Source organism: Pipra filicauda, unplaced genomic scaffold, assembly GCF_003945595.2.
Source record: "Pipra filicauda isolate LSUMZ 115617 unplaced genomic scaffold, ASM394559v2 scaffold5_size6683894_pilon, whole genome shotgun sequence".
NCBI lineage: Eukaryota > Metazoa > Chordata > Aves > Passeriformes > Pipridae > Pipra > Pipra filicauda.
The window spans coordinates 5,869,250-5,883,283 of record NW_024104754.1 but is presented as its reverse complement, the minus strand read 5'-3'; the positions used below and the strand labels follow the sequence as shown (position 1 = coordinate 5,883,283).

The window sequence follows — 14,034 nt, the reverse complement described above, 5'->3', positions numbered from 1 at the left end:
TAGACTTGCTGTTAATGAAATCCTCAAACCTCTTGGGAACGTGCACTTCCTTCACAGGGGGAGACCTTGATAGTACTTAAATAGCCACCAGTATTAATAGCAATAGCTGGTAGATAATGTGGAGACTTGGGAACTCTAGGGAGTAATGCAGGTTTGGGAACAGCTCAAGCTGTCTTCCATTTGTCTTTGTAAACCTTTCTTCCTGTCACCGCTGTCTGCATTTCCTTCCAAGGATGAGCTGAGATACCAAACAAAACATGACTACCTAGGTCAAAGGAAACCTGCCTAGGCACAATGTATGTCTTGGGGTGGAAAGCTGCAGTTGCAGCTCTGAGACTCAAATGTGCTCTTAACTTTCAAGTGGTAATGAGACATCAAGGAAGCACCATTACCTAGGATAAGTGTAATCTGTTTCTGCCTTGGCAGTCTAAGCTGCCTTCATTTGGTTCCTCTCTACCTGTGAGGTTTATCATCCCACCATAGACTTCTCTGGCAATTGTGAGGGGAAAAGAGTGAGGTTCCAGCAAGACTTCCAGGGGCTACTCTAACCCACCGAGCAGAATAGTGAAGATATCTCTAAAGATGCTGTTTGTGCATGGATGGATATTTGTGCTAAAACAGTTGGGCATCTACTTTGGTACAGAAGAAAAGGACCAAAGGGTTCTTGATTTTGTCATACAGAACAAGAAGCAGATTAGTAAAGAGGAGAAAAAGGCCTTACACAATGAGAATTGACTGGGAAAGATTGCCCCAGGTAAAACTGGTGACTATTCAAATTGAGAAACATTTCTCTGATTGCTTTTATGGCATTTTTCATAGGGAGGTTCAAGCCAACCTCTGCACATGAAGACTGAGAGCTTAAAGCGTGAGAGAACTGAAAGTTCAGGCATAAAAGCCTGAGTAACAGAAGTAAAAAGTGACATAAACAAGGGAGATAGAATTGATGAATCCTCAGTTAAGAGTGCTGCTATACCTAGAAAAAACTGTCATGGTGTAAATCACAACATACAGAAAATATGATGGATTAGTTTGGTGCAGTCTTCAGATACTGACCTGTGCCAACATTGTGTGCTACACAAAACCATGGAATTAACAAACACTAGTGTGGCAGGTTAGAAGAAGGAATATCTATGAAAGCAAAATGGAAAACCTCTTTGACATCCATTAGGTTTGGTAATATAATACTAAGAAGCACACCATCCTGAGCTGTTATCTGGTTGGCTGGCTCAGTCCCTGTCCAGATTACCACTTAAATCAATAGCTCTCACATTGATTTTTCCAGCACACTGTATTCCAGTAAAAAGAACAATGCTCTGAGATGAGTCAGCTATTTATTCTTTCTGTAGGAACTCTGGTTCATTTTCATTTAGGAAAATAAAAGCAGGAGCCAAAGTACACACAGATATCTAGTAATAAGAACCTGCCTGTTGCACCATAACATGACACAGGCTCTGCAGACATGCAGGTTTGCTACAACTTGCTGCAGCAGCCACAGCCCGGCCTTGAGCTAGAGCAAGCTGCTGTAACAATGGGACTGAAATATTTGGGGATTATCCTAAACAGACCATAACACTGAATTTAAGTTTAGTAACTGCTATGGCAGAGGAGAAAAATATGCCCATATATATATATATCATATACGTATCTATACATATCTACATATCGTAGAATCACAGCATCATAGAATGGTTTGGGTTGTAAGGGACACTAAAGATCATCTTATTCCAACCCCCCTGCCATGGACAGGGATGCCACCCTCCAGATCAGGTTGCTTAAAGCCCCAGCTAACCTGGCCTTTGATAATTCCAGGGATAGGGCATTCACAACTTCTCTGGGCAATATGAACCCCTTCTCTGGGCAATTTAACTAAGAAGCTGATCTCCACATTTTTACCATGACAGGTAGAACCTCAGCAGTACTGTATTTCTATTTATTGCATATATTTTCATGTATTTGCATGTTCAACGCAACATGTACTATAGTTCTGGTATTGTAACTAGTCATCACTATTGTCTGATGTTGTTTCTGCTCTTTTCAACCATGTTTACAATTTCCCATTTTATATAGGTTACTATAACCACAACATGCAGGTTCATTTACTTTCTCTCTTCAGCTTAGCTGTCAGTTCAGAAACCAGCAACCTTTCTCTCACCCAGTTTTGTAACCGTTTAAAGAAACTTACAAAAACTGCAGCAAAAATATTTTCAGTTCAAAGAAGAAATTACAGTCTCAAGAGCTACCTGGGTATTTGGAGTCAGGCTGAAGCGCAACTCTGCCCACAGTTTCTCTTGACCCCTCTCTGCTGCAGGCATAGAGAAGATCTTGCCATGGCCCCTCATCTCTCCCACAGCTCTCCACACACAGCTGCTGTCTCGGTTTCCAGGCTTGGCAACTGCCTGCGAGCTTGGCCTGTTTCTGGGAACTTGAGTTAACAGTAGCTTAAAACTACTAAAATGCTGGAGAAGTTAATAAATGAAAATATTTGTCCCTCTTGTCCACTACCTTTATTATCTCCAGCTTTGACTGCAAGGTACCGGATTACAGTCTATCCCACTTTCCATTAATAACAGCCTCAGAGGCATTCTGTGCTCTGCTTTGTGCAGTTTACAAGATATTTCAGGTTAGCTGTGATCTATTTTGAATCACGTACTCTCCTACTTTTGTACTGTTCCGTGAGAATTAAGTTGATGTAGAAGTAAACTATGCCAGGCACTTCCCCGGGGTCTCAGCAGTGTTACAGGTAACTCTGCGTTGGCTGCAGTCCTTGAGTGAAGATACAAGGATCTATTTTACACAGCTCTTCATTTGCACAGTATTTAGTTTAGGTTTGCACAGGAAAATAATACAGCAGTGAGATCAATAGGTGTTATTTCTATCCATGCAGAGCATTTTCCTTTCACAAAAATTATTGTAATTGACTCTAATAATATTATTTCTAATATTTAGTACACAAACTTTAGCCCATTTTGGCAGACTGATAGTAAGTCTTTTGTGACAGCTGAGTGATGTTTTAACTGTGTCCAAGACAAGTACTAGAGTACTGAAGCTACATAATGAGATACATAGAACTGTATGATAGGCTGATATGGTAAATTACCTAATGACAGTGGCAGTATTTCACACAACAAATCAGATATCCCACCTTCTGTGCCAGGTAATAAATTGTGTTAAGTAGACAAAGGCAAATTTATACATTCATTATCTATCAAGAGACACTTGGCAGAATAACCTTTGGTCTGCAGTCTGAAAATAATTGTTCTCTGACAAGTGTCAGTCGGAAGTGTTAGTGAATCACTATAGATCTTGCTTTGCTGCAAGCACCAGCAAGTCAAACTCTGTTCAGTTACTTGAGAAGCAAGGCCTAAATATAGTTGCTCTGATCCCAGCTGATATTCCTGCTGCTTTTATATTTCTAAAAGCATGTTAGCCCTTGAAACATTTACCAAGATTTCTCGTTTTATCTTATCTTCCCAAGAAAGGCTTCACACTTCCTATGATCAGATACTTAGCCCACAGTTTTGGCTATTTGCCTTTTCACAGCTGCCTGGAAAGGGAGGCAGAAATTGGGAGAGCGGTTTAAAGAAGAAACAGAGAACTCTATGGGGCCAGCACTAATAGAATTCACATATTCAAGAAGCTCTCTTCAAAGTTTGGCATTGAATTATCTGTTAGAGCAAACTAATGAAAGTATCAAAACTTTTTTTTTTTTTAAACCAATAAATTCACCACTGCAGCAAGATTCTGTGCTGAGGATAAATAGATGGTCAGCATCAGGTAGATGGTCAATGCCAGACAGTGACTCCAAAGTGCGAAGGCAGCGGTGGCTGAGCATGACCCCCCCGCAGCTGTGCTGTGGGCAGAGCCATGGCTCACACCCCGGTGTTTCCTCTGCCAGAGAAGACACCGAGCCACAATGCAAGGGGCCAGGGCAGGACCTGCACAGTACCTTTGAGGGCAGGAGGGGTGAAGACGCTCTGCTTCCTCTGCTTGGGAGAGGCACTCTGGGACTGGGGAGGGACAAAAAACAGAGAGAGGCAGTAAGAGATGGGAAGAGGGAGAGCTTTCTGTTCATGGCAGCTCTGGGTCTTGCCCCACAGCTGCTTTCAGAGGGGCACATACCCATCTGAGGAGTTTCTAAGAAAAATATATTGTGTACAGCTGATGCCAGTTCCTGGACTTTCATGTACACAGAGAAAACTAAGATTAGATAGAAAAATATGTATTTAATGGACAATCTTTATGACTCCCAGGCAAGACAGACCCAATACTACTGAAAATTACCCTTCACCCTTAAAAAATATTGTTAAACATAAAATTTGGATAGTCTGTGCTTTTAACAGTCTGTGTAACTGATTCTCATAAGGCAAATAAATGTTTACATACATTAAAATAGTTGCAAGATTCACATTAATCAATATTCCAGTCAAATACAGCATAATCAGTGATTATATGTATAGGTAAGGTAGAACTGAAATTATTAATCTATACATTTTAACATAAATAAGTGGAAAATCTCTCTCCTCCACTTTTGCAATGTGTTCTATTGCACTTAAGAAAATCATTACAGCAGCCAATCATTTGGTCTTTAATTGAGACTGATTTGAGTGTTATATTTAGATACAGTTAAACTTTTTATGGCCCTGAAATTGCATCTATGCACAAAAGATAAAGTATTCCAAAGTAATGGTAGCAAAATTACACATAGAGTAATAGTATAATTATACCAATGTTTAGCTAGCAAAAACTGATGGGAATACAATCAGTGATAAAGCAGAGCAGCTTTTGCAAAATGAAAGCAGCAAAATTGGTGTTCATATTATACCAATATGAAATATGTTGATATACAAAGGGTAATAAAGCTACATAAGATCACACTGATAGCTAGCTTCGGAAGACATAAGCACCATAACACGCCTAACAGAAAGCTTAAGGAAAAGCTGTGTGTAGGCAAGCTTTTTTTTTTCTCATCTAATCAATTTCTATTTATATTTGTATTTATTTATATTTATTTATATTTATATTTGATCATAACAGTGTTGTCTTTTCCCAAATATTTTCTAAAAATGCCTATTATATAGACTGTGAATTTTAATCAGATCTATTTCTTCATGGAACATTTGAGACAGCTCTTAACAGAACCACTTTCATAAAAGTATGGTCAATCCTATTACCTTACCTTATCAGAATGGATGGAATGATAACATTTATAAATAAAATATTATCATCTTTGGAAAGGGAAAGTTATTTATACACGCTATGGGATGGGATAGGTTGTTGATCCTCACCCCAGGAAATCTTTACAAGTCTGTATTTGAGTCCAAATTTGAACCAATCAATACATCCTGCTGCTATTTAAAATGTTGCCTGCTGCTCTGGGCAATGGGTGAAGGAGAAGGAGATGAGAGAATTGCAGGAACTATGCAAGGGGAGATTAGAAAACAAGATCGGAGGAGCCCACTTTTAACTCGTGCAAACAACATTGCTGCACTGCCTGCTGTAGGCTTGGCAAATGATGGAGAGAGTAGGGAGGAGTTTGTAATGCTTTTGTAGACCAGCAGCAACCTGCAGATCCAAAGCAATGCTTGGATGAGTTTAGCTGGCAGGGGCACCTTGGGCCAGGGTTGTTATGCTTTGCCAGGGCATGGCAGCAAGGCAGAGGGGAGGCTTGCCTCTCCCAGTTCCAAGGCACAGGGAGAAGGAGAGCCAGCAGAACTGACACACAACAAAAACAAGGCTGTGTTACTGAGGATGGCATGGCAATGTAAACAAAAATATTAACCAGGATGAATCAGGATGAGTTTCAAAGGGGTTTTAACAATAGACCTATTTTAACAATAAATATGTTTAAAAAAAAATAAAATTCACTTACCTCTGCCTGTGAGATGCTTGTTCTCTTCTCATCTTTTTCTACAGAAAAAGATATGGAAAAAGAAAAGTTAGTACAGAAGTGTTTCTTGGTGCTAACACTTGCAACCCTACAGCACTGCTGTAAATAAGAAATTAACCTTCTGATTTACAGCTTTTCTTTCTCTTTTGTATGTCTCAGAAAACCAGAGGCTCTAATTAGCATTTAGACATAAGAACTTCATCTGAAGCACTTAACTCCTATTTTTTGTCTGTGAATAACAGCAAGCAATGGAGTGCCTTCAGCAGCAGGTCCTTTGTCCAGGCTGGCAGCAGGGCTCTGCGCTTGCAAGTGGGGCTGTCAGGATACAGGATTGCTTTGCCCAGGGACTGCACTTTCTTCTACAGTCACAAAAGGCTTGGTTGCCAAATGGCATGCAGCAAACTCACAAAGGGCTCTATGCACTCAAATCATAATAACCTCACTCAGGTTATTAATATAACAACACTGGCACTGAAGAGCACCTTGAAGTAATATGCAAAATTACAAAACAAAGCTTAACAAAGAGTAAAATTAGAAATTTCATGATGCTACTGGACTGAAATTTTTCCTGGAACTTCTTACTTTTATTGCCTTAGTTTTCTTTGGACTATATGCATGGCAGAATTGGCAAAACTAGAGATTTCTAATAAAATAAGCATCTCTGAGAATCTGTATGAACAACTAAGCAAAATTGTATGAAGCAGGGGAGGCTCAAGGTTCTTACTAACCACGGTATATAACCAGTCTTTGCATGAGCTAAATTCTTTTGCTACTGCTGTCCTGATACAGTTGATGGCCTGACAGTGTCTGTCTTCTGGCAACGATTTCACAAATACTTGATGAATTACGCATAGGATCTTTGATGCACTGTAGTTTGGAGCTCTAAAATAAAATTCCATTAAAAACAGAGACATCAATCTCTCACTATACCAACGTCCCTTCTAAAATTTTCCACTTGAAGATATCAGTGTTTAATTTTCACTGAGGTGTGGCAAATCTGTAAATGTAGGTACGAGGGAAGAATAAGGTCTAGGCTGTATCACTTTATGTGACTTCTCTAGATATTGGCTGCTTGTGGTGTGCTGTGTATGAGGGTACAAGCTAGTGCAGGCAGCTGGATCACATTTTCTGTTGGATTCTTTACCATTGTATCTGTGCATCTTGCAAACATTAATTGACTTACTGGATTTTTCAATGTATGTATTTCCCATTACCTCTTTCTGAAAGGCATTCAAATCACTCATGCTCAAGGTTAAAAAGTGTAGTTGAAAACAGTGCTGATTACTAAAGCATGATCCCACAGATACAGAATTAGACAGGACAATCAGGAGGCCAGTTTCCTGCCATTGACATTTGTGTGAACTTTGGTAAGGTCACTAAACTCCTCCTTGACTTCCTTACCTGTAAATAAGTATAGCAGTGCCTATTTCAGTATAGCAGTGTCTATTCAACTCCATAAAACACTTTGAGGTATGAAGTTAGGCTGGCCAAATGGGTGATTATTTATGTGCTTGTAATCTTTCTTATTGGTTGTACAGCAAACAGACACAGACTTCAATGAGTCAACACTGGACTTTTTTTTTTTTTTAGCTCAGGATCCTGGATTTACTTTGGAGGCTGAAATTTGAATAAATCCGGAACTTTCAGCAGAGAACAATGAAAAGTAAGTTACATCCTATTCCTTCCCAAAACTCCAAATTTGTCCAGATTAAAAATATATTTTGTAAACCCAAGCTGAGGCTTGCATAAGGAACAAAAACTGTAATCAGCAGCTTTGTCAGGTTTCAGGTTTTGATCCTGAGAATGTGCACAATTGTAACCCTCTGGGCTTGCACATTTAATGTTCTAAGTGATGTGACATAAAAACTACCAGAACTGGAAAATTTCCAGCCTTTCCTTTCACCCAGCAGCTCTTATATGACAGGCAACTTTGGAAAAAAGAACCGGTCCTATATGGAGTTAGAGAGATCATGCAGATCCATGGGGTGAATAGTGCCAGTGAAAAGCACCAGACAACATGGACATTTAAGAGTGACTTACAAAATCACATGAACCCCCCCATTTTTCAAATCAGTAAAGAGAGATCAGAAATGAGCCTAAAGGAATGAAAGATACAAAGGTGAGGCAGCAACCATGAAGTGTTTCAAGTAAGATGAAGAGAAATGCAGAGCTGGCTGGAGATGCAGTTTGGTCAGTGGTACATTTTGACATGTATTTATTTTTGAGGACAGAAAGAGCATGACATACTTATTTTTGACAGGCATTATAATGGTCAAGACCCAAAGGAGAGTATAGATTTTTAAGGAGAGGTGACAAGGAATGGGAACAAGGGAAGTCTAGATTCCTGAATGACATAGACTGAGGCAGAGAGAAGAAAATAGACAAAAACTCTTTGTGTAGAGGAGGAGGAAAAGATGGAAGGCAGGGGGGACATGTAAGGAAGATATACTAGCTGTGTGTAACTGAGGTAGCAATGAGAGAAGGAAGAGTGGGGTTGTAGCAGCAGTAAAAGGTGGAATTTAGTCATGACAGAGAGCAGAGCCGGAGTGCAGTGCAGGCTGGAGCTCAGTCAGGAGTTCTCTGCCTGGGGAAAGACTTAGAGCCATCTTGGTCTAACTGAAGGATTACATTAATAATTGTGTGAACATTCTTCCTTACACAAATAATGGTTTTCCAGTGTAACTTATAATGCTTCGAAGGCAGTCTAAATAAACTAATGAAAGCATGTCTCACTAAAAAAGTATCCTTGTGAGAGTCAATGGAAGTAGGAATTAATGTTCTCACTGGCATCAAGAGATAATGTAGACAACCTCTGTGACAACAGATTATATGAGAAAGGAATGTACAAGGTAAGAAAGAACATCATCAGTTACCTACCGCAAATCAGACATTTCCACCCACAGAAACCAAACAAGCCATGCATCTCCCACCCTCAAATTCATCAACAGTTATAAGCTGAATTTCTTTACTGAACTCTTAGAGCATAAATTACTCTTAAGAAGGGTCAGGAAACAATCAGAAAATAAATCACAAATAGCAGACTATGATACCACTTGATTCCAGGGACAGGATGAAATCCCTCGTTTGTCAGCATCCTCTAGTTCCCACCGACTACTATGCAGGCAGGATTCTGTTCACAAAAATCATAGTTATACAGAATGAGAAATTCACTTATCATATTTATAACTAGGCAATTATATCACAGAGAATGTGAATTCAAATGATCAGCTATTTCTCTTTTATATTAAACAAAACCCTAGTTCTCAGTAGATAACTTCTCCCTACAGGTTTGCTCTCTTTTGGGCCCAGAAGGGAAGAAGCTGTTTTAATGATGGTCCATTTTTCTCCCTCACAGAATGTAACATTGTTCACAGCTGTGTTGTATTCCAAATCTCAACCTATGTTCTCTTCCAGGTAAATTTAATCTCATCTGCTCTAATTACCTAACAGGGATCTAATTATTCAAGTAATTTCTAGACAATTTTTGAGTTTTTGTTTCAAAGAGGTGTAATAGAAATCATAGGAAGAGCTGAGAATGGATTTGTACATACCCAAGTACTGGAAAGTGGAGGTATACAAAAACAAGACTGCAGCTTTGTTTAGAGGGGCTTTTACACCTGTGCTGAGATAAAAGCAGACAAGGACTTTCCCTTATGCTGGGTGAATAATGTCTGAGCCTAGTCCGATCCTTACGTCATGCAGACTGGAGTAACACCTGGCAAAATAAACAGGGTTTCAGGCTTTAGTCAGTGTCCTCCGGAAAAAAAAAAGTCAATGAAAGGTTCAGTCTAAAGGACATTTCCTTCAGTCCAGATATGTACACAGAATTTCCGAAACAAAGCCTTGTTTTTTTAAGGAGAGACACTTCTGAAAGCCCATCTACCTGCACAGACCCCCTTTCAGCATTAGACCTGTAAGCTTTAGCCTTTACCCAAGGCAAAAATCTCACCCACTTGCAGGGAAACCTGCAAGATTTGGCCTAACTATATTGCTGAAATAGGTGGAAGAAACACCAGGGAATTTGTATCCCAAACTCTCCTGTTAGTAGGCCTCTTTTGAATCTTTATTAGCACATCCCTCTAGCCAAGCTGATATAATGAGCTGAGCTCCCCAAAGGTGCCATTATATGAAGTCAGAAAAGAACCAAGTGGAAGGAGGTTGGTTACAGACGGGATCACAGCTGCTGGGCAGTGCTGATCACTCTTCCCATGAATCCCCACTGTTGTGCAAAGGGAACGTCCATGCTGGGGAAAGCTTTGTGGTCATTTTAGAATAAGATCAAAATTCATCTGCCTTTCTTCTCCCACTGGATAATGTTAATGCACTTGGAGCAGCTATACAGGGCAAGAGGTGACCTGTCTTAAAAGACTTGGCCTCTGATATCACCCAGGGGCTCTGCAGTGGTCTCATCTCGCAAAGGCTTATCTCGTCCAACTAAGTACCCTGCTTGCTTTCCCCTTTTCTGTAGGGTATCAGTCAGGCACTGGAGAAATAGAACAGATCAGAGAGGCCAGCTTTTACACAAAAGCAACTCAGTAAGAGGCTGGTATAATTGTTGGAGAAAGCTTCTTGTAGAGAGTTTGGAATTTTCCTTGGGAAAACACAGTTGAGCAGTTTCAGATCAAAATCATAGGAGGCTGATAGATTTGGTTAATTTTTGTCATAGTATCTACATTTTCCTTATAACTAATAACCATAATAGTCTTTAATTACTCAGATAGTGGGAATAGCCCATGAGCTGCATGCCCATAACAGGTGTTAGTTAAAGAATGATTTAAACGAGAATGGTTTCAATCTGAAAGAAATGAGCCTGGTGAGAGACTTTCGGGGACACAATGTTTAGTCTGGAGTCACTTTATAATCCTGCCCTTGCCCCTGTATATACAGTGTCACTGGAGGCAGCAAAGTAGATGAACAGAAGCATGGATCCAGCCTTTCACTGCAAACTAGTGCAGGGCACCCCAGGCTAGTGACAAATCAGATACTGCTGCTGCTATGAAATAGTTTAGCCAGTTTCATTTGATTGCATTAGTTTTGATGAAATATCTGAAATATCATGTGTCCATGAGCAACATTTGCTGTCAGAAACTGTGAAAGAAATGAACCAATTGCTGACTTCTGATCAATGTGCTCAATGATGACATAGAGTTGGAAAAAAAAAAAAATTTCCTGCCTGTGGGCCAACTTATCCATGTCCTATAAAGAAGAGGAGGGTGGCTCTCTCTTCCTGCTGTGGGGGTTGGGGGATGCTTGTGTGCTTGGGTAGTTGGGGCAGAATTCTGTTCCCAGCCTTGCTCAGTGCTAACTGCGCAACAAGACAGACCACTTATTTTGAAAACTTACATTTAAATGGAATAGACTCATGAAATTTTAGGACTTAAGAAGAGAAATGTATAATTTTCAGAACAATCTTTCATTGCCTTGCCATTTAGTGGCAGGAAAATCTAAAATTTTCTGAAAATTTTGTTTCAGTCATTTCATGTTTCAATTTCTCCATCAGTAAAATAAGAATATTTTCTTATCCAATAGCTTGCCTCACTGGTGTTTGACCACCACCACTTGTATAAGCCACTGGTATTTGTAAAACAAGCTCATTGAAATCTGATTTAGAAATTGACTGACATATTGTCTTTTTTCTGCCATCACAACTTTTTCTTTCTTCTAGAGGACATAGCAAGATCAAAAATATTTAATGCTTTGCTTTTGCCAGAGTTCTAACTATACATTGCCACATCAGGTAGCATGTCATTGCTTTTTAATAAACCACTGAGGTAAGAAAAGGAAAAAAATTCAAAGCAGACAAACATAAAAAATGCTTATACATCTAATTTTTTGATTTTTGCTTGCTGTTTTTTATTTGCCAGTATCTATCAATGAAAACTTGTCTATGGGTTTAAATGTCATTACATTTAATTACAAAAAAATATCCTGGTAAGTACTTCTGGAGTGAGTATATGTTTCTAAAACCATTCACATTGCAAAAGCACCTCATTAAATTCCCGTATCCCAGTTGCTGTGGAAGCAAAGCTGGAAGGTCTGCTCCCCTCCTCAGTCAAGTGCTGACAAGAGAGAGCGTACATTGTGGCTCGGCTGCATCTCACACACTAATCAGCATCTAAATTACTGCCTGGCTCTTTAGGGAACACTAATAACAAGATTTGTATAGGAAATATTAATAAAAACATACGGGGGAGAGGCATTTGCATGCCTATCCTACCAGGTGTCTGCTGTTAAGGTGTGTAGCGTGGGAAAGGTCCCATGCTGTGCTGACAGCACCATCACCGAGGGACCTGTTGTCACTCTGTCTCACAGATCATAGTGCAGCTTTTTCCATCCAGCTCCTGACTGTAACCAGCCCTTCGTATTTCACTAAAATGCTACAGGCCAGATGAATCTGACACTTAGAATTTTCTTTCCACATAAATCAGTTATTTACATAACTCTGTATTTATTGCCTTCAGTATTCAAGTAGCCATTACTAGGACTGAGAAGAGTAGGGGCTGCAATCTCCTTTGTTAAACCAAAACCTTCCTAATGGTGCTCAAAGTCAGCCACCAAATGAAAAGAACAATCATCCTTTTACTCCCAATACAGAGAACAGCATCTGATCCAAACATTAGCTATATCTCTGATCATACAGAAAATATCCAAGGACCCACTTGAAAGTGCACAGCCATAAGAATAGGAAATAAAACCACCTTTCATAAATTACACAGATCAAAATTTCTTTAAAACATGCATTCTGGTACCATAATCTATTTTGGAAGAAACTGGAGACACTACAGACCTCAAATGTGAATCTAAATGTATTTGTTTATATCACATGAATCTCAGAAGGGAATTATAGTGCCTGGTTCAACCACCTTATTATTCCAGTTTCATACCAGACTCATGAAAATCAGTCTTAGTTTACTAGCATTAAACTAGAATATAAGAGTGATTAATCAGGTCTCAGGCCTTACAACACAACAGTCATGAATTATTACAAGCAGCACAGAAATCATCCTTCTCTTAAGCATTTTGCTTCCAATTTTTCATTCTCCCTTCCTAAAATACATACTAAATATTAATATAAAACAAATTCTAGATAAGTTCTATAAATCAAATATAGCTTGTCAAAATATACTTTGGAAGAGAATTAAAATTTAATTATTTTCCCCCTTCTTACTAATAAGGATTGAGTTGTACTGCTTGTTGTCTTGGAGTTGCACTTCTACCTGACTTTGTGGTGTTCCAGCTGCTGCCACTTCTGTAAGGCTTTTTCTGATATTGTCCTCATTTTGACTGACAGGACAGAAAACAGGCTTTGTGGAAAAACCTGTCATGAAAAAAATACTTCTGTGCAGAAGTTTCTCTTCCTGATAGCACAAGAGGCCCTGTTCTGCAATCCTGCTCCATAAGAGAGAAGGTCAGGTGAGCGAGGCATGGGGAACAGACCTTCCTGATGTGAAGCCTTAGATCTATGATATGGGGACCTGGCAGGTCTTCCCAGAGAAAGTAATCAACCCAAGGAGAAATATGCTTGAAATAATATTCTGTTTGGATAACTAATGTACAGATTGACTTTAATTCACAATATAAACAATGCTAGCCTTGAAGAGGCTTCTTCTAGTTGCTTTTTAAGCAGCACAAAATCCTCTTAAGGAAATGGAGACAGCTTCCAAAGAACAACTGTCTAAATAAGAGGAACCAGGAGGATGTAAGTAAAAATATGGGGTTTTTTAAATTTTGATCTCTCAGATGAGACATTTTCTGGACCAAACAAAAATCTTTTACTAAATTACCAGGAATGACTCTGAGCTAAACTTTTCATGTAATTTGCAGTTGACCAGTGTGGATTACTGGCATCAAAACAGTGAGGAATGTCCGGTAGGACCACAGGGTGTCACCGTGGGCAGAAGCTCTAGATCAGAGTTAGTCTCCACCTTGCTTCGAAGCTCCCTGAAATTTACTCATTCCCAGTTAACAGCAAAACACTACTTTCTGTTTCCAGCACAACAAAGTTAAGCTCAACCAGAAATCTAGGGTGTCTGCTATGCTCTGACCCTTGGCAAAGAGGAGTTCGTCAGTGCCTGGCTTGGCTGGCTGATAAGGGGAGCAAAGTGCTGTTTCAGGCAAAATGAGTCCTATGAGTTGAAAAAAAGAGA

At 39.5% G+C, this 14,034-nt stretch overlaps 1 protein-coding gene across 1 annotated transcript in view; it reads right to left on the bottom strand.

Annotated features, from left to right (window-relative positions):
• PPP1R1C (protein phosphatase 1 regulatory inhibitor subunit 1C) overlaps positions 1-14,034 on the bottom strand; it is a 51,564-nt gene that overhangs the window by 23,491 nt on the left and 14,039 nt on the right. Inside the window, 2 exon segments of the mRNA XM_027731561.2 lie at positions 3,947-4,007; positions 5,870-5,907. Of these exon segments, the coding sequence (XP_027587362.2) occupies positions 3,947-4,007; positions 5,870-5,907 (99 nt within the window).